At 52.2% G+C, this 25,467-nt stretch overlaps 1 protein-coding gene across 1 annotated transcript in view; it reads right to left on the bottom strand.

The window, feature by feature from the left end:
- The window catches only part of LOC128830334 (collagen alpha-1(VII) chain-like), a 181,470-nt gene that overhangs the window by 132,474 nt on the left and 23,529 nt on the right, over positions 1-25,467 (bottom strand). Inside the window, exons 3-9 of the mRNA XM_054016154.1 lie at positions 22,752-22,891; positions 14,884-15,064; positions 13,173-13,332; positions 12,170-12,263; positions 11,677-11,850; positions 5,274-5,434; positions 2,743-2,872 (exon numbers count right to left, since the gene is read on the bottom strand). Coding sequence (XP_053872129.1) covers positions 2,743-2,872; positions 5,274-5,434; positions 11,677-11,850; positions 12,170-12,263; positions 13,173-13,332; positions 14,884-15,064; positions 22,752-22,827 — 976 coding nt within the window. The 5' untranslated portion in view covers positions 22,828-22,891. The remainder of the gene's footprint in view (positions 1-2,742; positions 2,873-5,273; positions 5,435-11,676; positions 11,851-12,169; positions 12,264-13,172; positions 13,333-14,883; positions 15,065-22,751; positions 22,892-25,467) is intronic.

Raw genomic sequence — 25,467 nt, forward strand, 5'->3', positions numbered from 1 at the left:
TGTTCGTTCGGTCGGGACACAAAGTGTCCCGATATTTTGCCCTCCAGCGCACAGGTGGAGGGGGCTCGCGCCCCCCCCCGCCCCAACTCCGCCCCGGCCCCACCCTGACTCCGTAGCCTCCCTCCCCCATTGCATCCCTCCCCAAATTCCCACCCTTGCCCCACCCCCAGCCCCGCCCCCTCACTGCCCCATTGGATCCCTCCCCAAATCCCCGCCCTGGCCCCGCCTCTTCCCCAAGCACGCCGCATTCCTCCTCCTCCCCTCTCCCTCCCAGGCTTGCACTAATCAGCTGTATGGCGGCACAAGTGCTGGAAGGAGGGGGAGAAGCAGGACGCGGCAGGAGGCGGAGCGGAGGCGAGCTGGTGCAGGGGGGCGGGGTGGGGAGCTGCCGGTGGGTGCGCAGCCCCCACAAATTTTTCCTATGCTCCGGCAGCTCTTGATTTTTTTTTTTTTGCTTTTGTTTTTTCCTCCGCCGCCGTCTCTTGGGGGGTTTTTTTTTGGCTCCGCCGGAACCCCCTCGTCCCGATATTTCACGCCTCTCATCTGGTCACCCTAGATCCCCCATGCTCCCTTCTATCCCCTCACTAACATCCCTAGTTCCTTGCTTCATGCCCTCCCACACCTTGCAGGGTCACTGGCACCTGGGCAAAGTGAATGTCGTAGCATGAGAATGTTACAGGATCGCCCACAATGCACCACTGCTTAGTACGGAGCTAGGAATTCTAGGGGATCTCTACCCCAAGGCATTGCCACTGACGCTACTGAGGGTAGCGTGAGCTTGAAGGCGGGGCAACGCTGCAATGGCACATGCACTGAAGCTTCTTTACTCCTGCTCACGTGCCTCGGTACTGATCCAAGCAGCCAGAGCTACAGCTCCTGCCTCCGGCTCACTGGTGGGGATCAGAAGATACATCGGGTGGCTTTACTTTTCCCACCAAAACCTTCCATCTTATTCCTGGCGAGTGCATGTAAGGAAACGTTATCACGGCACTAGCAGATGGGCAGGGCTCTGAGTTACTACAGAGAATTCTTTCCCAGGTATCTGCCTGGTGGGTCTTGCCCACATGCTCAGGGTCTAAGTGATCTGGGGTCGGGAAGGAATTTTCCCCTCGGTCAGATTGGCAGAAGCCCAGAGGGTTTTTCGCCTTCCTCTGCAGCATGGAGCACGGGGCACTTGCACGTTTAAACTAATGTAAATGGTGGATTCTCTGTAACTTGAAGCCTTTAAACCATAATTTGAGGACTTCAGTGACTCATCCAAAGGTGAGGGGTCTATTACAGGGACGGGTAGGCGAGGTTCTGTGGCCTGCAAGTGCAGGAGGTCAGGCTAGATGATCATGATGGTCCCCTCTGGCCTTCAAGTCTGAGTCTATGAATCTAAGACTCATTATTTATTTAATCCTGCCTGAGATCCTCCCTCAAGAAGACAGACACCACTCAAAAAAGAAGGTCCCTCGGGAACAGCAGACTAGATGCTTCACGCAAAACAGAGGAGCTGAACCGGTGCAACTCCTTAACACACCTGCTGTGCAGCGACACCTGGTTCAAGACGCACCCAGTCAGCCAAATCCAGACCCAGAGTAAACGGGAGTCTTGCTAGTGTGGCACCTGGCCTGAATTTGGGCCTATATTTCTGACACTGGGAAACTGGCTCTTAAAGGAAGGCAGTAACGTAACAGCAGATGAATGAGCGATGTCGAATCTGAGTACAGAGGAAATCCCAATAAAATTATTTAAAATGTGCCTTAAGCAGAGTCCCACAGGAAGCTGCTGTGTTGCCAGTCTGATGATCCAGGATTCAGGGACTCAGGTGACTGGGTGAAAGTCACCACTGTGCAGAGGACCAGCCTGATGCACAGATCAGCTCCTAGAGCAGGGGCAGGAGTGACCTTCACTTAGGTCACTTCCTGACTTCAGGAGCATAATAATCGTGCCACTTCGGTGTTCTCCTTGGGTGAAATTCAGCCCTGCATGCAGACAGCCAGTACCCGGCCATGACACGACCTAAATCCACTGACACCCTCAAAATAGAGCTTCAGGGGAACACGAAGCCGTGCACTGGGGTGAATTGCACCCTTGCTATGGATTAGTGCAGGACTACGTGGAGCATGACAGAGTTCCTTGAAAAAACTAGGTCCCTGATCCTGCCCCCATGAGCAGACCACTGTACCAGTGCTGAGCCCCCAGGGGCCCAATGCACAGAGCAACTTGCAGAGCCATGACCTAAGCAAACTCAACATTCTCAGGCACTTGGAAATTATATTAAATCAGACACCATCACTGATAAATTAGGGTACGTCTTCACTACCCACCGGATCGGCGGGTAGTAATCGATCTATCGGGGATTGATTTATCACGTCTCATCTAGACGCGATAAATCGATCCCTGAACACACTCCCCATCGACTCTGGAACTCCACCCGAGCGAGAGGCGTAAGCGGAGTCGACAGGGGAGCGGCGGCCATTGATCCCGCGCCATGAGGACGCGAAGTAAGTCGATTTAAGATACGTCGACTTCAGCTACGCTATTCTCATAGCTGAAGTTGCGTATCTTAGATCAACCTCCCCCCCCCCCCCCCCCCCGTTAATGTAGACCAGCCCTAAGATACCATGATTCACTAAACCAGACAGTATCGGATGCTTCCAAGCTGCACCCAACACACACCGTTTCCAGGCTGGCTTCTGGACACGCCAACAAATACCGTAAATAACAAGGGGAGCAGTTTCCAAAGGACACACTCACTCGTTTTCCCTTTGACGGCCGTTGACTCCCCGCGAGCGTCCGTATAGACCGCCAGGACCGTGAAGGAATAGTTCGTGTCGGGCTTCAGGTCTGACACCAGCACGGTGCTTTTGTTGCCATCCAAAACAATCTGTCACAGACAAGAGAAGAGAGGCGCTTAGCCGGCTGCTGTTGGGCAAAGCAGGCTCCGAGGAGTTCCGCAACGAGCCATGCAGATCTGGAAGGGCGGTGCTAGAATGCCACTCAGGAGTTCAAGCATTTTGACAGCAGGATCTATTCCCTTTGATTTGGCTGGGCGTCGGAAGGGGATTTTCCCTCTCTACACTTACAGCCAAGGATGTAAACGCCATGAAGGGGAAGCCATTACAAAGGAGAACCTGGTTTGATCCAAGGCTGCATCCTCAAGTCAGTGGGAGACTTTCCATTAATGTCAAAGGCCTTTGGATCTGAAGCCAGGGGATGAAATTGGTAAGCGAAAAATGTAGGCTGAATATTTATTTCTGAGTTTTATTCGGATAGAAAAACTCTCCAGAGCAGTCTGTCTCTTGCTATGTGCATGTACAGCTCCTAGCACAATGAGGCCCGGATCTCGGTTGGGGCTACTGTAGCGTAAATATTAATAACTACCAAGGTAACACTGAATGCTGGACCAGAATCTGCTACTCTTACCCTGAGAAGTCCTTTGCTTTGTGAGTGGGCCCACTGAAATCAAACGCTATGTAGAGTACCGCTCATTGTGAGTTGGGGTGGTGGCATCTGGTCCAATGAGATAAGAGATTACTATTGTTTATTGGCTACGCGCCGGTAGCGTGCTCCATACTGCCCCGATGCCCCAAAGACTGGAAGCAGAAGAGCGAGCGTGTTACAAGGAAGTGGGCTGTTCTCACGTTCTACCCATTAGAAGACTGGAAACACCAGGATGCCTCTGAGAGAGCCTGCTCATGAGATTTCCAGCCTCAGCTCAAGACCAAGGAATCAGGGTGATTCGGGACAGAAAAGAGCAATTAGATTAACCCTGCCCCTCTCCCGCCAGCACAGAGGTAATAGGTGGCCTTGATGGCTGTAATTATGGCTCCCTCTAGTGGCCGGCCACGGAGATGAGACGCGCCTTCTACATACCCACAGTTAACGGAGCTGCTGCTTTAACTCAAGTGGCTGTGCTGTGGGGGCTGAACGCCCCCAGTTCAATTCCCACCACCGTCTGCGTGTGTGGACGTGATTCACTACCCGTGTGGGGTGAAGAGCTGAACTTCTGAGTGCTGATCCACCCTAACCAGACCCCTGAACTATACAAATTGGGATCCCGGCCAATCGCTAGCCTGGATGGCCCAGTGTCTCTGGGTGTTGGCCTGGCCCTTGAGAAACTGGGGGTCAGTTCCCTGTTCTGCCCCAGATTCCCTCTGTGACCTGCAGTGAGTCACCTAGCCTCTCTGAGCCTCAGTTCCCCATCTGTATAATGGGGATACTAGCCCTGCCCTGCCTCACTGGGGTGTTGTGAGGACACATGCGTTGCAGATTGGAAAGTGCTCAGATGCTACAGTAACATGAGCCACACGAGTATTTCTATCGTGCTTGGGAGCCACAGCCATAGATCAAGACCTCCTGGTGCTAGGTGCTGCACAAACGCAGAACAAAAAGATGGCCCCAAAAGATAAGCTGATGCTTGAACATGGCAAATCCACATCTTGAATTAAAGTGGTTATAAATCAGCATTGCAATCATCCCCCTGACCCTCGAGGTATTTTCCATCCATTGAAATGAGAAAGATCTTACAGCTGGACACGACAGGGTCTTCCCCCAATGCACCCTCCCCGCCTTTGGGCTAAGGCCCACTCTCAATGGGGCAGCACCAGCATCCCTGGGAGCAGAATCTGGCCCATTAGCAACAGACATAGCAAGCACCCCTGTGCCCCACTCGTAAAGTGCAGCCTCTTCTAGTGGAAGCGGTTTGATCCTGCACCAGGACAGCGCAGCCCAGCCCCTTGGTCTTCTGCAGAGGCGGATTAAGATTTATTGGGGCCCTGGGCAGAAAGAACATTTTAGCTCCTTAGTCCCTCCCTCACCATGAGGCCCCGCCCCCTGCACCTCCCCTTCCCCCTAAGGCCCTGCCACCTGGCCAGGCCAGAAGCCAGAGCCGGGCCATGGTAAGAGCTGCCCAGGGAGCCCAAGCCGCTGTGGGGAGCCTCGGAACCTCCACCTGCCCAGGCGGGGTTGCCAGGCATCCAGTTTTCAACCAAACGCCTGGTCAGAAAGGGACCCTCCCCAACGCTCCCCAGCCTGGTGAAAATGAGTGAGTGAGTGAGTGAGGGTGCGGGAGAGCAAGCGACAGAGAGAGGGGGGGTGGAGTGAGCAGGGCAGGGCCTCAGACAAGGGGCGGGGCAAGGGTGTTCGGTTTTGTTCGGTCAGAAAGTGGGCAACGTGTCCTGCCCTGGGACATTGGCCAAGATGGCAGCCATCAAACTCAGAGTCTCTGAAAATCAGAGGATGGCAAACATTCCATGTGCCAAACTCGGGGAAAGGAGGATGTCTACCTGCCGCTGGTCTTCAGAAATAAGCTGCCCGGTAGTGGAAACTGAATTCAGGAGGAGGTGGTATTCCGTCACTTTCCCTGTGGCAGGAGTCCAGGTCAGCCTCAAAGAGCTGTAACTTTGTTCGCTGACAAGTAAATCCCGGGGACCAACGATCTTCTCCACTAAAAGCAGGTGGGGAAATAAAACTCCATGATTTGGGTTGTTAGAGACGCTGCAGGACAGGCCTCCTGGGAGGGCCTCTATTAACAAAATTGCCATTCCCCTTCCAGAGATAGCCTTAAAAAGAAAACATTAGCCAAAGCAAACCAACTGGTAAGACTGAAGGGGACCAGCAGCTGGGCTCTAGATCTGTGCCAGGATCTAAATATCTCACACATACCCCTATGGAGCAGTCCTAGAGAATTGATATGGGATGACTCATCTCCTCCTGTCGCTCCTCTCTTGAGTGCCAGTGTTGTGATCCAGCGTCACCATAATGACCATAGTGTGGTCACTGCCCTCTGAATGACAAACCAGATGTAGACATCATAGAATCATAGAATATCAAGGTTGGAAGGGACCTCAGGAGGTCATCTAGTCCAACCCCCTGCTCAAAGCAGGACCAATCCCCAACTAAATCATCCCAGCCAGGGCTTTGTCAAGCCTGACCTTAAAAACCTCTAAGGAAGGAGATTCCACCACCTCCCTAGGTAATGCATTCCAGTGCTTCACCACCCTCCTAGTGAAAAAGTTTTTCCTGATATCCAATCTAAACCTCCCCCACTGCAACTTGAGACCATTACTCCTTGTTCTGTCATCTGGTACCACTGAGAACAGTCTAGATCCATCCTCTTTGGAACCCCCTTTCAGGTAGTTGAAAGCAGCTATCAAATAACCCCTCATTCTTCTCTCCCACAGACTAAAGAATCCCAGTTCCCTCAGACTCTCCTCATAAGTCATGTGCTCCAGCGCCCTAATCAGTTTTGTTCCCCTCCACTGGACTCTTTCTTGAGTCAACCTGAAACTTTTTTTTTCTTTTTTGGTTCGGCCACAAAACTGAAAACTCAGTTATTCACCCCACTGGACTTCAGTGGGCATCATACCAGGCCCTGGGATAGAGGCAAATCCTGTTCCCTGGATGGGGTGAAGCTAATATCCCAGGCAGGGCTTCCAGCCACAGGCAGCTACTAGCCCTCATCTCCTGCTGTCGCTCCTCTCTTGAGTGCCAGTGTTGTGATCCAGCGTCACCATAGTGACCATAGTGTGGTCACTGCCCTCTGAATGACAAACCAGATGCACTGGCGGCTGGCTGCTTTCTAAGAGTATGTCTACACTGAAATTAACCCCCCACCGCCAGCCCGTGTCAGCTGCCACGGACTCGCGGGGCTTGGGCTACGCGGCTGTTTAATTGCGGTGTAGACATCATAGAATCATAGAATATCAAGGACGGAAGGAACCTCAGGAGGTCATCTAGTCCAACCCCCTGCTCAAAGCAGGACCAATCCCCAACTAAATCATCCCAGCCAGGGCTTTGTCAAGCCTGACCTTAAAAACCTCTAGGGAAGGAGATTGCACCACCTCCCTAGGTAACCCATTCCAGTGCTTCACCACACTCCTAGTGAAAAAGTTTTTCCTGATATCCAATCTAAACCTCCCCCACTGCAACTTCAGACCATTTCTCCTTGTTCTGTCATCTGCCACCACTGAGAACAGTCTAGATGCATCCTCTTTGGAACCCCCTTTCAGGTAGTTGAAAGCAGCTATCAAATCCCACCTCATTCGTCTCTTCTGCAGACTAAAGAATCCCAGTTCCCTCAGACTCTCCTCATAAGTCATGTGCTCCAGCCCCCTAATCATTTTTGTTCCCCTCCACTGGACTCTTTCTTGAGTCAACCTGAAACTTTTTTTTTCTTTTTTGGTTCGGCCACAAAACTGAAAACTCAGTTATTCACCCCACTGGACTTCAGTGGGCATCATACCAGGCCCTGGGATAGAGGCAAATCCTGTTCCCTGGATGGGGTGAAGCTAATATCCCAGGCAGGGCTTCCAGCCACAGGCAGCTACTAGCCCTCATCTCCTGCTGTCGCTCCTCTCTTGAGTGCCAGTGTTGTGATCCAGCGTCACCATAGTGACCATAGTGTGGTCACTGCCCTCTGAATGACAAACCAGATGCACTGGCGGCTGGCTGCTTTCTAAGAGTAAGTCTACACTGAAATTAACCCCCCGCCGCCAGCCCGTGTCAGCTGCCACGGACTCGCGGGGCTTGGGCTACGCGGCTGTTTAATTGCAGTGTAGACATCATAGAATCATAGAATATCAAGGATGGAAGGAACCTCAGGAGGTCATCTAGTCCAACCCCCTGCTCAAAGCAGGACCAATCCCCAACTAAATCATCCCAGCCAGGGCTTTGTCAAGCCTGACCTTAAAAACCTCTAGGGAAGGAGATTGCACCACCTCCCTAGGTAACCCATTCCAGTGCTTCACCACCCTCCTAGTGAAAAAGTTTTTCCTGATATCCAATCTAAACCTCCCCCACTGCAACTTCAGACCATTTCTCCTTGTTCTGTCATCTGCCACCACTGAGAACAGTCTAGATCCATCCTCTTTGGAACCCCCTTTCAGGTAGTTGAAAGCAGCTATCAAATCCCACCTCATTCTTCTCTTCTGCAGACTAAACAATCCCAGTTCCCTCAGCCTCTCCTCATAAGTCATGTGCTCCAGCCCCCGAATCACTGCCCTCTGAATGACAAACCAGACGCACTGGCGGCTGGATGCTTTCTAAGAGTATGTCTACACTGAAATTAAACCCCCGCCGCTGGCCCGTGTCAGCTACCACGGACTCGCGGGCCTTGGGCTACGCGGCTGTTTAATTGCGGTGTAGACATCATAGAATCATAGAATATCAAGGTTGGAAGGAACCTCAGGAGGTCATCTAGTCTAACCCCCTGGTCAAAGCAGGACCAATCCCCAACTAAATCATCCCAGCCAGGGGTTTGTCAAGCCTGACCTTAAAAACCTCTAAAGAAGGAGATTCCACCACCTCCCTAGGTAACCCATTCCAGTGCTTCACCACCCTCCTAGTGAAAAAGTTTTTCCTGATATCCAATCTAAACCTCCCCCACTGCAACTTGAGACCATTTCTCCTTGTTCTGTCATCTGCCACCACTGAGAACAGTCTAGATCCATCCTCTTTCGTACCCCCTTTCAGGTAGCTGAAAGCAGCTATCAAATCCCCCCTCATTCTTCTCTTCCGCAGACTAAACAATCCCAGTTCCCTCAGCCTCTCCTCTTAAGTCATGTGCTTCAGCCCCCTAATCAGTTTTGTTCCCCCCCACTGGACTCTTTCTTGAGTCAACCTGAAACTTTTTTTTTCTTTTTTGGTTCGGCCACAAAACTGAAAACTGTTATTCACCCCAATGGACTTCAGTGGGCATCATACCAGGCCCTGGGATAGAGGCAAATCCTGTTCCCTGGATGGGGTGAAGCTAATATCCCAGGCAGGGCTTCCAGCCACAGGCAGCTACTAGCCCTCATCTCCTGCTGTCGCTCCTCTCTTGAGTGCCAGTGTTGTGATCCAGCGTCACCATAGTGACCATAGTGTGGTCACTGCCCTCTGAATGACAAACCAGATGCACTGGCGGCTGGCTGCTTTCTAAGAGTATGTCTACACTGAAATTAACCCCCCGCCGCTAGCCCGTGTCAGCTGCCACGGACTCGCGGGGCTTGGGCTACGCGGCTGTTTAATTAGGGTTACCATACGTCCGGATTTTCCCGGACATGTCCGGCTTTTGGGGGTTCAAATCCCCGTCCGGGGGGAAATCCCCAAAAGCCGGGCATGTCCGGGAAAATCGGGAGGGAGGGATTGAGGGCTCGGCTGGGGCCTCTTTGGCCGGGGCCGGTGCGGGGCCGGGCCGGGGTCGCGGGGCCGGGGGCATGGTGCCGGGCCGGGCGCGGGGCCAGGCGGGGAGCCGGGGCCGCGGGCCGGGCCGGGGTAGCGGGGGGGTGCGCCGGGCCGCTGGGCCGGGCGGGGAGCCGGTCCGGGGTAGCGGGGGGGTGCGCCGGGCCGCGGGGCCGGGCGGGGAGCCGGTCCGGGGTAGCGGGGGGGTGCGCCGGGCCGCGGGGCCGCGGGCCGGTCCGGGGTAGCGGGGGGGTTCACTGGGCCGCGGGCCGGTCCGGGGTAGCGGGGGGTACGCTGGGCCGCGGGCCGGTCCGGGGTAGCGGGGGGGTTCGCTGGGCCGCGGGCCGGTCCGGGGTAGCGCGCTGGGCCGCGGGGTCGCGGAGCCGGGAGCCGGTCCGGGATAGCGGGGGGTGCGCTGGGCCGCCGGGGGCCGGCAGTGCTGGGCGGGCCGGGGGTGGTCGGCCGGGGCCGGCACCCCAGGGCCCGAGCCGACCCAGGCTGGAGCCTCCGGGGGGCCAGCCTGGGCCGCGCCTCCTCCCCCCACACTCCCCCTTACCTGCTTCAGGCTTCCCGCGAATTAAATGTTCGCGGGAAGCAGGGGAGGGGGCGGAGACTTTGGGGAGGGGGCGGAGTTGGGGCGGGGGCGTGGGCGGGGCTGGGGGCGGGGCCGGGGCCCCGTGGAGTGTCCTCCATTTGGAGGCACAAAATATGGTAACCCTAGTTTAATTGCAGTGTAGACATCATAGAATCATAGAATATCAAGGATGGAAGGAATCTCAGGAGGTCATCTAGTCCAACCCCCTGCTCAAAGCAGGACCAATCCCCAACTAAATCATCCCAGCCAGGGCTTTGTCAAGCCTGACCTTAAAAACCTCTAGGGAAGGAGATTGCACCACCTCCCTAGGTAACCCATTCCAGTGCTTCACCACCCTCCTAGTGAAAAAGTTTTTCCTGATATCCAATCTAAACCTCCCCCACTGCAACTTCAGACCATTTCTCCTTGTTATGTCATCTGCCACCACTGAGAACAGTCTAGATCCATCCTCTTTGGAACCCCCTTTCAGGTAGTTGAAAGCAGCTATCAAATCCCCCCTCATTCTTCTCTTCTGCAGACTAAACAATCCCAGTTCCCTCAGCCTCTCCTCATAAGTCATGTGCTCCAGCCCCCTAATCATTTTTGTTCCCCTCCACTGGACTCTTTCTTGAGTCAACCTGAAACTTTTTTTTTCTTTTTTGGTTCGGCCACAAAACTGAAAACTCAGTTATTCACACCACTGGACTTCAGTGGGCATCATACCAGGCCCTGGGATAGAGGCAAATCCTGTTCCCTGGATGGGGTGAAGCTAATATCCCAGGCAGGGCTTCCAGCCACAGGCAGCTACTAGCCCTCATCTCCTGCTGTCGCTCCTCTCTTGAGTGCCAGTGTTGTGGTCCAGCGTCACCATAGTGACCATAGTGTGGTCACTGCCCTCTGAATGACAAACCAGATGCACTGACGGCTGGCTGCTTTCTAAGAGTATGTCTACACTGAAATTAACCCCCCGCCGCTGGCCCGTGTCAGCTGCCACGGACTCGCGGGGCTTAGGCTACGCCGCTGTTTAATTGCAGTGTAGACATCATAGAATCATAGAATATCAAGGATGGAAGGAACCTCAGGAGGTCATCTAGTCCAACCCCCTGCTCAAAGCAGGACCAATCCCCAACTAAATCATCCAAGCCAGGGCTTTGTCAAGCCTGACCTTAAAAATCTCTAAGGAAGGAGATTCCACCACCTCCCTAGGTAACCCATTCCAGTGCTTCACCACCCTCCTAGTGAAAAAGTTTTTCCTGATATCCAATCTAAACCTCCCACACTGCAACTTGAGACCATTACTCCTTGTTCTGTCATCTGCCACCACTGAGAACAGTCTAGATCCATCCTCTTTGGAACCCCCTTTCAGGTAGTTGAAAGCAGCTATCAAATCCCCCCTCATTCTTCTCTTCTGCAGACTAAAGAATCCCAGTTCCCTCCGCCTCTCCTCATAAGTCATGTGCTCCAGCCCCCTAATCATTTCTGTTACCCTCCGCTGGACTCTTTCCAATTTTTCCACATCCTTCTTGTAGTGTGGGGCCCAAAACTGGACACAGTACTCCAGATGAGACCTCACCAGTGCCGAATAGAGGGGAACAATCACGTCCCTCGATCTGCTGGCAATGCCCAAGCAGCTCCAGCCTGAGCCTGGGCTCTGGGACCCCATGAGTGGGGAGGGTCTCACAGCTGGGCTGCAGCCCAAGCCCAAACATCTGCACCACAATTGAACAGCCCTGTAGCCTGAGTCCCACGAGTCTGAATGAGCTGAAATGGGCCAGCCCCAGGGTATAAATGCTGTGTGGCCAAACCCTATGGATCGCACATGCCCTAAAAATCCATCGATGTGAATAAATGGGATGCAGGAGAGGAAGTCTAATGGGATGTAGGAGCCTCCCCAGAGAAAGGGGTTGATTCAACCTAACAGAAAATAAGAGTGGGCAGGGGCCCAGACTCACCGTTCATAGCCGGCCTGGTGGGGCGCGGAGGCTCGGAGGCCGTGACACAGAGCCTTCGAGAGAGCTTAGGGGACACGTTCCCCAGCAAGTGGAAATCTTCAGTGTAAAGCACATGCTCCTCGGCGGGCGTGGAAGCTAGTTTCCTCAGCTCGTTCCTGTCGGCATTCTTAATTCCTAAAGGTGCGGGGGTGGGGAAAGGAAGGGAAAACAAGAGGCCTGATTCGCCATTGCCTTCTACCGGGCGTCGCCATTTACAGCTTCCTGCAAAGCGGAGCAGAGAATCAGACCCAGTGTTCAGAGGTGTATTCCCATGGCGTAGATGCAGTTCCCTTTGCTGTGTATTCCCTTGGGGGATATGCAATATTTTGTAGTGTATAGCCCTTGGTCTATGCAGTATTCTATGGTGTAGATCCTATAGTGTATGTAGCACGCATTCGTGTGCACTCCACCATGTATACACAAAACACAATGTCTTCATTTCTACCATACCTACCCACAGCAAACACTGTCACGCCTCTGTCCTGTAGCGCCACAGCCGCATCTTCAACAGAATCGGCAGATTTCCCATCTGTGATTAAAACAACGATCTGCAAGGAAGGAGAGCCACAGCCAGGTAACCAGGGTGTCCAACGTGGGCAATTTGCGCCACATACTGCGATTGACCGCCATGCTGTACCGGCGGATGAGGCGCTTCCTCGGAGAGCTCGGCAAGGAAGGAGCCAGGCTGATGACCCTGGAAAGGGGAATCTGCTGCTTCTCCACGGAATAGGAATCGCATCCATGCAAGCTTCCTTCCCCGCACCTTCTACTGCCCAGCTAGTGCATCTCAGACACCAGGACCATGGCCCACTGTCCTGAGACCAGCAATGAGCCATCAGATGGTAACCACTCTAAGCCACTATCAACCAGGGCCAGATCAGAAACAGAGGCTGGAGTGAGCGGCTCTGTACTCCACTGCTCACTCCTCGGCGCCACCTTGGTAGCAACCTCCTTGTAGCAGTCAGCTGAGAAGAATGGGCCAGACAGGCCGCGCAACGTTCCCTTTGCCCGGTCTCTTGTGGGTCTGCAGAGCAAACAAGAACTACTGTGTCTTAATTTGAGGCTTTTCAGAATTCAAAGTCCCTAGCAGGGAAAGAAATATGCAGCATTTCAATTTGGGGAAGCGGGTGACCCAGTCAGAAGAGGGCTTCTTTAATAAGAAATTACAGCGGTGCCCGATTTCATTGCTGCTCTGCCATGCTGGGCTACATGTTCTCCAAGGAGACCCTCCAGGAACACACAATCCATTCACCATGTCAGCTGTTCTTCACATAACCGGCCCTATCACAGGGTGACTCTTTGTCCCCCTCTAGACGCTAAGCCATGTATAGAGGTTCCTGAGTCTGCTACTGCCATCAAGCTAGCAAAGCTGTTCCTTTAGCTCAAACAGTCAAGGCTCATGCTCTTAGATGCAGAAGTCCTGAGTTCAACCCCATGACCATGTAGGGCAGACTGACCTTTGCTGCATCTCCTCTTGCTGCTGCCGGACTGAAGACCACATGGGCCACAAACGCCAGGGCATCCCCTGTTTTTACACTGCCCCCTTGGAACGAGAGCTCCCTGACGGCCACCAGCACCTCCTCAATGGTGACGTAATCCGTCAACTCGATACTCATCCTGGGAGCAGGAAGAAAAGGGGGGCACGAAAGAGAGTGTTTATTTTGCATCCCCCGTGAATCACAGTAGAGATCATACAATACAACATCTAAAGGCATAGGCCAGCACTCCAAACCTCAGCTCCTTCTGAGAGGAGAGGGCACGTAGGGTCAGTGAAAGGACATCACAGGCGGATACACCAGCTCTCTTTGCTCCCCTTCTTCCCACTGAAATGTCATGCCACTGAATGAGGGATATGGATCTCCAGGGGCGGGGCCCAGGGGGTAAGGCAGTTACCACTAGTACCAGTCAAACACGGTGGAGTCTCCAACCCAGACAATTTTTAAATCAAGGGAGGATGTTTTTCTAAAAGATCTGCTCTAGGAATTATTCGGGGGAAGTTCTCTAGCCTGCGTTACCCAGACGATCCCAACAGTCCCTTCGGGCCTTGGAATCTATGACTCTAAGGGTCTGTCTACAAAGCAATTCAATGCCCGCAGCTGGCTCATGGCAGCTGACTCAGGCTCACAGGGCTGTAAAATGGCGGTGTAGACATTCGGGCTCAGGCACCTACACCACCATTTTACAGCCCCACGTCGGCGTGCGAAATAACCGAGTTGAATCCAAAAAGCTTTATTAAACTCTACGGAGGGTGATGGTGCTTTCCAGCACGCAAGCTCACTGGGACTGGTTCTCCTCAATCTGATGCCGGTTCTATATCAACGCAACTCCACTGGCTTCACCAGGAAGGGAGATGACAAAGAGGCTACGAATGCCATTGCCTGTATGCATGGAACTGAGGGCAGCATTGGGAAGCTTCCCCAAAACAGTTTTACTGGGACAAGGGACACCCCCCTTGCTGGCTCTGAGACAGATTTTTAAAAGGATTCAGGCCCCTAACTCCCACTGAATTCAGTTTGAGGAAACCTGTGAGGATCTGGGCCTTTGTCACCCCCATCCAGCAGGCTGCAGATCGGAACTTGGAAAATGCACGAGAAGCCCAACCCTTAAATAATCATGTCAGCTACCAGCACACGATCGCTGTGTCTTTGCTGTGTAAGGATCTAGGGTACGGTCATCCTCCATTTTGGAAGTGGGGGGCGTATTTGGATGGCAGAGGGACGGTTCCAGGCTTCAGCTTGTAGCTGAATCTCATTGCTGAGTTATGGAATAGCCAAATGAAAGTAATCATTCAATATAAGCTCTTCAAGCCTTCAAACACCACCGTCAGAGCTAGGGGTGCATAAGATTGCCCATAGGCTGACCAGATGTCCTGATTTTATAGGGACAGTCCCAATATTTGAGGCTTTGTCTTCTATAGATGCCTATTACCCCTCACCCTCTTCCCAATTTTTCACACTTGCTGTCTGGTCACCCCAGTTGCCCATCACTATGGCGTCTGGCAGGGCCTCAGACCAAGCCCCAGTATTTTTAAATGCACCTTTCCCGTTTTAAATTTGAATGCGCCTTTCAATGGATTATGATTCACATACATCCACTCCAGCCTCACTGCCAGACAGAGGTGGGACTTAGAGACTCTCTGTGTTGATAGGAAATGAAGGTTTGTCCCACCTTGGCTTCTCCGCGTAGAGCGCCACTCCCAGCCGAACGCCCTCTCTGCCCATTACCACGTTCTCGAAGGAGAGGACCACACTGTAGATGAAGTCTTTGATCAGCCGGAAGTTCCCTTCTCCCACGCTCCAGGACTCACCCACCAGGAACAAGATGTCAGCCACCTCCGCCGTCCCACACGCTGCGGGGAGAAGAACAGAGTGGCTGCGTGGGCTGAGAGGCTGATTCTGTTCCACAGAGCTTGTAACGGATCAGCTAGTGCATAAACCATCTGAGGGAAGGTCAGCGCTGCGGGGTCATGTAACTCCCCCAACGATACTGCAGCCAAAGGAGGCGGAAATCAGAACCTGGCCCAGGTAGACAAACCCTGTGCAACTCTCTCCATCTTAGGTAATGACATGGCTGCTGTCACCATAGCATCTGAGCGCCTCACAGTCTATCAGTGGTCTCACTGGGGAACTGAGGCACAGACAGACTAAGGCCTACATCTTCCAAAGGTACTTTGGCACCTAATTGCCATTGAGTTCGTTGGTGATCTCGGTCCAGAAGGGTTCATGGTATTGCTTTAAGAATCTGAACCTAAATGACCGGCCTGAGGTCACACAGGGAGGCCTGTGGCAGGGCAAGGAATTGAACCTAGCACTCCCACTGGGCCATCCTTTCTCTCTCATATCAATAATCGGACAGGCACCGACTTCCTCTGTTCCTGGGGGGCGCTCAACCCCCACTCCGTTCCAGGCCCCGCCCCCACGCCACCCCTTCCCCCAAGCTCCCCCTTCCCCCAAGCCCCCACCCCACCTCTGCCCCAGGCCCTACCCCCACTCCACCCCTTCCCCAAGCCCCCACCCCACCTCTGCCCCAGGCCCTGCCCCCACTCTGCATCTTCTCCCAAGCCCCCACCCCACCTCTTCCCACCCCCGCTCTGCGCCAGGCCCTGCCCCCACCCCACCTCTTCCCACCCCTGCTCTGCCCCAGGCCCTGCCCCCACTCCATCCCTTCCCCAAGCCCCCACCCCACCTCTTCCCACCCCCGCTCTGCACCAGGCCCTGCCCCCACTCCACCCCTTCCCCAAGCCCCCACCACACCTCTTCCTACCCCTGCTCTGCCCCAGGCCCTGCCCCCACTCCATCCCTTCCCCAAGCCCCCACCACACCTCTTCCTACCCCTGCTCTGCCCCAGGCCCTGCCCCCACTCCACCCCTTCCCCAAGCCCCCACCCCACCTCTTCCCACCCCCGCTCTGCGCCAGGCCCTGCCCCCACTCCACATCTTCCCCCAGCCCCCACCCCCACCCCGCCTCTTCCCGCCCCAACTTTGCCCCAGGCCCCGCCCCCACTCCACCCCTTCCCCAAGCCCCCATCCCATCTCTTCCCACCCCCGCTCTGTGCCAGGCCCTGCCCCCACCCCACCCCTTCCCACCCCCGCTCTGCCCCAGGCCCTGCCCCCACTCCACATCTTCCCCCAAGCCCCCACCCCGCCTCTTCCTGCCCCCACTTTGCCCCAGGCCCTGCCCCCACTCCACTCCACCCCTTCCCCAAACCCCCACCCCACCTCTTCCCACCCCCGCTCTGCCCCGGCCCTGCCCCCACTCCACATCTTCCCCCAGCCCCCACCCCCACCCCGCCTCTTCCCGCCCCCACTTTGCCCCAGGCCCCGCCCCCACTCCACCCCTTCCCCAAGCCCCCATCCCATCTCTTCCCACCCCCGCTCTGCGCCAGGCCCTGCCCCCACCCCACCCCTTCCCACCCCCGCTCTGCCCCAGGCCCTGCCCCCACTCCACATCTTCCCCCAAGCCTCCACCCCCACCCCGCCTCTTCCTGCCCCCACTTTGCCCCAGGCCCTGCCCCCACTCCACTCCACCCCTTCCCCAAACCCCCACCCCACCTCTTCCCACCCTCGCTCTGCGCCAGGCCCTGTCAGGATCACACGGGGCTTAAGAAAAACAGAATTGGGATCAGTGTGTAAATCACTAAATTTCATTTTTCATGCCGTGTACCTTACATGAGAAGCCTTTGTGGAAGGAGTGGGTAACATAAGAACAGCCATACTGGGTCAGACCAAAGGTCCATCTAGCCCAGTATCCTGTCTACCGACAGTGGTCAATGCCAGGTGCCCCAGAGGGAGTGGATCTAACAGGTAATGATCAAGTGATCTCTCTCCTGCCATCCATCTCCACCCTCTGACAAACAGTCTAGGGACACCATTCCTTACCCGTCCTGGCTAATAGCCATTAATGGACTTAACCTCCATGAATTTATCCAGTTCTCTTTTAAACGCTGTTATAGTCCTAGCCTTCACAACCTCCTCAGGTAAGGAGTTCCACAAGTTGACTGTGCGCTGTGTGAAGAACTTCCTTTTATTTGTTTTAAACCTGCTGCCTATTAATTTCATTTGGTGACCCCTAGTTCTTGTATTATGGGAATAAGTAAATAACTTTTCCTTATCCACTTTCTCCACATCACTCATGATTTTATATAACTCTATCTTATCCGCCCTTAGTCTCCTCTTTTCCAAGCTGAAAAGTCCTAGCCTCTTTAATCTCTCCTCATATGGGACCAGTTCCAAACCCCTAATCATTTTAGTTGCCCTTCTCTGAACCTTTTCTAGTGCCAGTATATCTTTCCTTTTCTTTTTTTTTTCTTCTTCTTCTTCTTCTTCTTTTTTGAGATAAAGAGACCACATCTGTACGCAGTATTCAAGATGTGAGTGTACCATCGATTTATATAAGGGCAATAATATATTCTCCTTTTTATTCTCTATCCCCTTTTTAATGATTCCTAACATCCTGTTTGCTTTTTTGACCGCCTCTGCACACTGCATGGACATCTTCAGAGAACTATCCACAATGACTCCAAGATCTTTTTCCTGATTCGTTGTAGCTAAATTAGCCCCCATCATATTGTATGTATAGTTGGGGTTATTTTTTCCAACGTGCATTACTTTACATTTATCCACATTAAATTTTGTGAGATCTTTTTGAAGTTCTTCACAGTCTGCTTTGGTCTTAATTATCTTGAACAGTTTAGTATCATCTGCAAACTTTGCCACCTCACTTTTTAGCCCTTTCTCCAGATCATTTATGAATAAATTGAATAGGATTGGTCCTAGGACTGACCCTTGGGGAACATCACTAGTTACCCATCTCCATTCTGAAAATTAACCATTAATTCCTACCCTTTGTTCCCTGTCTTTTAATCCATGTTCTCAATCCATGAAAGGACCTTCCCTTTTATCTCATGACAACTTAATTTACGTAAGAGTCTTTGATGAGGGACCTTGTCAAAGGCTTTCTGGAAATCTAAGTACACTATGTCCACTGGATCCCCCTTGTCCACATGTTTGTTGACCCCTTCAAAGAATTCTAATAGATTAGTAAGACATGATTTAGCTTTGCAGAAACCATGTTGACTTTTGCCCAACAATTTATGTTCTTCTATGTGTCTGACAATTTTATTCTTTACTATTGTTTCAACTAATTTGCCCGGTACAGACGTTAGACTTACCGGTCTGTAATTGCCGGGATCACCTCTAGAGCTCTTTTTAAATATTGGCATTACATTAGCTATCTTCCAGTCATTGGGTACAGAAGCCAATTTAAAGGACAGGTTGCAAACCATAGTTAATAGTTCTGCAACTTCACATTTGAGTTCTTTCAGAACTCTTGGGTGAATGCCATCTGGCCCCAGTGACTTGTTTAATGTTAAGTTTATCAATTAATTCCAAAACCTCCTCTAGTGACACTTCAATCTGTGACAGTTCCTCAGATTTGTCACCTACAAAAGCCGGCTCAGGTTTGGGAATCTCCCTAACATCCTCAGCCGTGAAGACTGAAGCAAAGAATTCATTTAGTTTCTCCGCAATGACTTTATCGTCTTTAAGTGCTCCTTTTGTATCTCAACCATTGAGGGGCCCCACTGGTTGTTTAGCAGGCTTCCTGCTTCTGATCATTTTGTTCACTTAAAAATCATTTTGTTATTACCTTTGGAGTTTTTGGCTAGCCATTAATCAAACTCCTCTTTGGCTTTTCTTATTACATTTTTACACTTAATTTGGCAGCGTTTATGCTCCTTTCTATTTACCTCGCTAGATTTGACTTCCACTTTTAAAGGAGGTCTTTTTATCTCTCACTGCTTCTTTTACATGGTTGAAGGCCACAGCTGAGCTGTTTGAGCCTGAGTGATTCTTTTAATCCCAGAATAACAAGACTTTGCTATTCCCGTTTTAACTGGCACTGGGTATTTGCAATGTTCCCGTGAATCAAGAGATCCTCTGGGGAAGTCAAAGCCAAATTCTGTGGATTCCCTTTCCCGGAAATCTCAACATGAGTTGTCAGAGAGAGGGGCCTGTCCCTTTCCCAATTCCCACGCCCCAACCCTTTTCAATCTATCCATCATCCACATTCTCCGGAGAGGATGGGCGAAGATTTAAAAGCAAAACAAGAGGGTGCTGTGGTTTGAAAAATCAGCCTGCAATTGGTATACAAAAGCACCGAGCACACTGGGTACTACGTGCAATACAAATAGCTCCCACGGGGGGTTTTTCACCTTTGGCACCAATCCTGCAAACACATATACACATAGGCCTAAGCGTCTGTAGGATCGGAGCCTTTGCTACCTACAGGGTAGGTAATCCTGTCATCATTACTTACAGCGTATGTCTGCACTGGAGCTGGAGGTAGGTTTCAGACAGGATTGTGCTTGAGGTGGCTAACCCATCCTGCCACTCACACAGCCATAATTATGCTGCTATTTTTAGCACGCTAGTTCCACCAGAGCTAGTGTGGGTACGTCTGCCTGAGGTGGAAATTACACCTTCAGCTCTCTGTGGGTGTAGACACACCCACACAGACAGTCAGTGCTCTGCAAGGGGCCTGAATCTCCACTGCCTTCCTTGAACTGTCATTTACCCCAGGCGGAGCAGCTGTAGGCTGTTACCATCCTCGTTTGCATCCACTTTGCACAGATGGATCTGACCACTCAAGACAGATCAGTCCTGAGTAGCGTCACTGAAATCCTCTCTGTCAGGGGGCAGCGGCAGGTCAGAATTCTGTTGTGAATAACAGTAAGTGCATACACCGTGAGCCAGCACGCCCCCGTGTGGACGGGTGCAGTGTTGCAGATGAGCCTTTACTTAATTTGCCCCTCATCCAGGGGATCAGCAAGTGCAAACAGCCAGTTACGTGCGAGAGAGCCCCTCCTTGCAGAGAGTCTCATTTGTCAACAGAAAAGCCAATGCAGAACCATGACTAAAACGTTAACCCCAACGTCCCAGTGGGGTGACCGGGTCATTCTTCAGCCATGTCCCCCACCTGAGTCCACCGATCATCTCTACCCGGTATCCCTCCAATGCTCTCTTGGTTCCAGTCTCTTGCCCCTACCGGAGTAACATCCTTCTCTGGAGGCTCAGGTTCAGGGAGGTCTGCGTGCTGTGATGCGTCTCCAGGGACAGCGGGCAATCCTTGCCAGGCCGGGCTTCCGGCCAACGTCTGGGGACGAGTGGTAAAGCCCTCTGACTAGGAGGCTCCCCTCTCTGGGGGCGCCTCTTACAGGTTCCCCATCCTGGTAGGTTCCCCAGGTTCGAGGCTCCCTGTTCTGCCCTCTGCCTCCGGCCTCCCTCAGTCTCCTCTCTCCCTTTGGAGTTCACGCTAACTGAGCTCCAGTAACCTTTATTAGGTCCAGGTGCTTCTTTAGTAATCAGTCCCCTGGGGCAGTCAATTACCCCCAGGTGGGACCCTCATAAGGCAGCCACAGGCAGGCTGGGCCCTAGCTCCCCATAAAGAGCAGCTGCCCCTTGACAAGGGCCCCTTCATACAGGGCCTTCAGAGCCATGCAGGACCAGGACCCAGCTTGGCACTGCAACTAGAGAGCATTCGGCCTGGTTGGGTCAGGCACCTGATGCGGTCTTTGAAAGCATGTGATGTTAAGCCTATCTGGATTGGTGCCTTCTGGAGCAAATACCAACACAGACAGCTATATTAATCACAGGGGGATATGATTTTATTTGAAATTTTCCATGCACTTCCGAAATTACCCCGTTTCATCCATCAAAGGTTTGCCGGAGACATCTGTAAACGTTGATTTATTGCACTGTTCCAGGCTGCGAATTAAATGGCATTATAGTCAAAGATATTGGCTTAATTGACGGGCAGGAATTTAATCAAGTTAATTTTGCAGCCAATTCCTAAGCTACCATTAACCCCTTGCTGAATTTTCAGAAGGTTCCAGGCACGTTCTTAAAAGCTTAGAGCTCAATCCTGTCTGGCAAGCCCTATGTTCCTCTTTGAATGTCTGCAGAGTACAGCATAGTCTAGCAGCTGGACCCTTATACCCAGCCAGGTCCTGGATTAGTCTGCCTGCAAGAAGCAGTTTGCAGGCCCTTATGGACTTCCCAGGGACTGAATTTCAGCAGCAGAAAGTCACATCTACTTCAAACTACCCAGTCATAGTGGCCCTTTTACCCCATATGGGTCATCAACAGGGTTTGAACCTACAGCCCTCAACCTCTCCAGGACAGAGCTTTACCACTTGAGCCAAGGGGCAATGCTACCAGCTAACTGCACTAGTAGGCTATTATCCTCTAATGCACAGACACTAGAGACGTGCAAAACAAGCTTCAACAGTATGTTACGAAAGCAGATTTTTGGTGAACCCATTGCACCGATTCTAGTGTGCACGGAGTAGAAATATGCTCGCTGAGGTGCGGGGGACTAGGTAGTGAGAGACAGCCCGTTATGCTTTGCCCCATGCTGCTGATAGCACATAGACTAAAATCCTATCACCGTGGTACGGCAGTGCCTAGCGCCTGCCTCCTGTGCTGACCTAGCTGGACCTGACATTGGGGAGATGCAGGTGGGGCACAATGGGGAGCAAGCTTCCTCCTCGGTAGCTGAAGTAGCCTATGTAGGGCATTGTTACTGCCTCCCTCACCCTGGGGGGAGATGGGCGGACCCACATGGTGACAGTTCTCCTCCCTCACTCACATAGCTCCCCCCCCCCGACATCTTTCCCACCAGTTCCCCTCGACAAGGGCCTCTCCAGACACAGAGAGGTGGGCTAGACTCTGCAGAGCTAATTCTCCACTGCCAATGTGCCTGGGGCGGTCACTTACACCTGTGCTGAGCGTAAAACACAAGCAGATCAGAGCAGTGGCATGTCACGCCCACTTGCGCAGATCCAAGTGACCGGGCAGTGCTCCCGCCCACTGACACGCAGTTCTTGGGATTACTTTTTAATGCCCTACGTGGGGCCAAAGAAAATATCAGAGGGGAGATTGTGGCTGATGGAAAGAGAGGGAGCAGATGAGACCTTGTGCCATTTTGATCCCCTAACTGGCCCTGTGTGGCATTAAGAAAAGCCAGCGGAAAACAAATGCAAACCCCAAGGTTGTCTGCTTGGTGGCTGACAAACGCAGATGGACACTGACTGAGTCTAACTAATAGAGATCAGGATGAGAACTATGCGGGGGGGGGGGGGGGGGGGGCAGGGGTTACGGTGGGATTCTTACATCTTCCTCTAAAACATCTGGCACTGGGCAATATCAGAGACAGGATGAACCATGGGACTGATACAACCTGGCACTTCCCACAATCCTCTTCGGTTTCCCACAATTCACAGCTCACATGTCTTGGCTTAGTAGCTACGATCCTATCTGTGGCTGGCTGCAAAGACTATTTAGCCTGCTAGTGTCCAGTGACAATAGCCTGTGATCTTGATGCTAGAGATCCCAGGTTCAAGCCCCACTAGTGCCCCCAGGTAGCTTCCGCTCATTACACTAGCAAATACAGCCACCTGGAAAAGACATTAACTTCTCTGCCATGAGCATTAGCTACCCTGCTCTTGGTTCTGTTGGACACAGCACGGGACACACGTACCTTCATGCGGAGCCAAGGCTTCAGACTGCGCCAAGAGGGCTGCTAGCGTAAGTATCTTGGCATATAACAATCTCATCTTCCTAGGGCAGAAACTCCTCCTAGGTCACCAGAGTTATTGCACAAGCCGAACATTGATGTGTCTGGAAGAGAAAACAGGGCTTAATGCAAATATAACGCTGGTGAAGAGTGAAATCATCTAGTGCTCCACAGGACAATGGGGCAGTATTAGCTTCCTTCACCCAGCCCAGTCCATGGGCCTCAGTATTCACTTAGCCAGATGACTGCTAAGAGTGAGCAGTCTTTGGCCTCTTAAATCCTTAGCCTCCGGCTGAGACAGCCAAGGGATACCTGTCCCCCAAGGAGCTGGGAGGAGAACTACCAACTCGTTTCACTTGTGCCTCCAAACAGGCACCAGATTTAACACCACTTGGAGAAACATTTTCAGACGCATCCACTACATTTTGGAGCCCCAACTTGAGACGTCCTGATTTTCTGAATGCCCAAGCAACTGCAGCTACTGGAGGGATATAAAACCTTCGGCTTCAGGGCACAGGTGCCTCGCTAACTAATGGGGTTCGGAAACACTTCCCCTAGGGCAGGGGTTCTCACCCTTTTTCTTTCTGAGGCCCCCCCCAACATGCTGTAAAAACCTCCATGGCCCACCAGGGCTGGTGTTGGGGGTAACAAGCAGGGCAATTGCCTGTGGCCCCACACCACAGGGGCCCTGCAGAGCTGAGCTGCTCGGCCTTTAGCTTCAGCCCCCTTGGGTTCGGCCCTGAGCCCCAGGGAGTCAAACGTCAGCCCTGCTCTCTGGTTTATTTTGGCAGCCCCCCCTGAAACCTGCTCATGGTCTCCTAGGAGGTCCCGGACCCCTGGTTGAGAACCGCTTCCCTATGGGAAGGTTGCTCCATAACTCAAGCTTTCTTGCACCTTCCATGGAAACATCTGGTGCTGGCCACCGTCAGAGACAGGACACTGGCCTAGATGGACCTCACATCAGCTCCAGGATGACAGCTCCTACGTCACTTTAATTAATAACCTTCTCCTTCAGGCCGAGGCCAAACAGGAGTCATTTCATGCCCAGCGGTGAATGTTACGTGTGTGTAGGAAAGGGGTGTTAGAACAGAACTCTTTTGCAACCCTTCTTACACCAGTTGCTCTAATAGGAAGGAAAAGTCCGGGCATGTTCAAAGCACAAAAGTCAATGTGAGATCGGAGCATACAGCAGCTTCCTACACGACACACTCAGCTTCTCATTAGACTAATTTACAGCTAACCTTTGGGTTCCTCAAGCTTGTAGCTTGAGAACTGCTCTAATTAGCAGTTTTCCACACAGCCCCTGCAACTTTCCCTCGTCATTGTGCTGTGGACCTGGAAAACACTTGTTACTGTCCATGTGTGACATACACAATCCATAGCAAATGCTGATAGCTCATTAAGGCTACAGGGTCCTCGCTCTAACTGCAGCATTGCCAGAAGGGGTTTTATTCTTTCTTAAGGGACGATAGAATATCCTCTCCTATTTTGAGCTTCTCCTCAATGTCCCAGACTGAATGGACTCCACAGGTGTCACTATGGGCAACTTCCAGGAAATCACAGACACTAGAGAAAGAAAAGCCCTAATACATCATTCAACCCAGCTATCTGCCAGTGCAGGACTGTTCCCTACAGTAAATAACCTGCCATCACTGAGCTACATTAGTACCTAATAAAGGTGCTGATTCCTCTTGGAAAAACCTCTTGGGTTTTTTCCACGCACAACCTTGGGGTTTCAGTCTAAAATGATTTGCTTCAGACGACGGAAAACAGCAAACAAGAAAGAACAAAAGTAAAGTATTGAGGTGGGTGCACGGGGTAGGGTGAGAGAGAGAGAACAGGTTGCAGCAATAATACGGCTGCTGTCTCTGGGCTAAAGGCTCAGCAAATAACTGATTTTTCAGTTCTAACGGAATCTGAAATTTTGGGGACTTTCTGATGAATTGAGAAAATCTGTTTCGGGTCTCAGGGGTTGAAACGTAAGTCCCTCAAATCCCAGGGCAGTGTCGCAAACACTGGCTAATGATTGTGAAGTGTTGTGGCAGCGGCATCAGGTTCTTCTCCAGCCATTTTGGGAATGGCTGAAACCAGTTGTGTCAAATTCACAAATAGTTCCGGATTGACCAACACTGCATTTTTTATCACATAAACTATTAGTCTAAAAAACTTCGCTCCGCTCTACTGCAAGGACAAGCAGAGATCTTTAGAAATGTGCAGTCCACCCTGCGCACAGTCACCCCACTGGCCCAGCTAGACCAAAAACTTTGAACGCTATTCTGTGTACAGACAACTCTGCTGTCCTTCGATGTGTTTTGTGTTTTTCTCTCCCACCCATTTCTTGAAACTTGTGCATTAAATGTAGGTCTTTGTTGCCTAGCAGTGAGCCTGCTCCTACCCCTTATTCCTCATCTCCCATCATAATCCGTTCGTGACAAAACCATTAGTTGCTATGGAGACGGCTTGGATGTTAAAAAAAAAATCCTTCTGACGCTTTTTATAAATTCCAATAAAGAATAAACAACAGGAGCGAACGAACTGCTAAGAACTAAACCTTCTACGGGGAAGTCACTGGGTTGGGACTCGGGAAACCCAGGTTAAATTTCCTGCCTTGTTACAGACTCATTGTGGCAAGTTTTTGTGCCTCGGTATCCCTTTTGTACCATGGAGCCCGTAACACTTC

This window comes from Malaclemys terrapin, chromosome 1 (genome assembly GCF_027887155.1).
Source record: "Malaclemys terrapin pileata isolate rMalTer1 chromosome 1, rMalTer1.hap1, whole genome shotgun sequence".
NCBI classification, from domain to species: domain Eukaryota; kingdom Metazoa; phylum Chordata; order Testudines; family Emydidae; genus Malaclemys; species Malaclemys terrapin.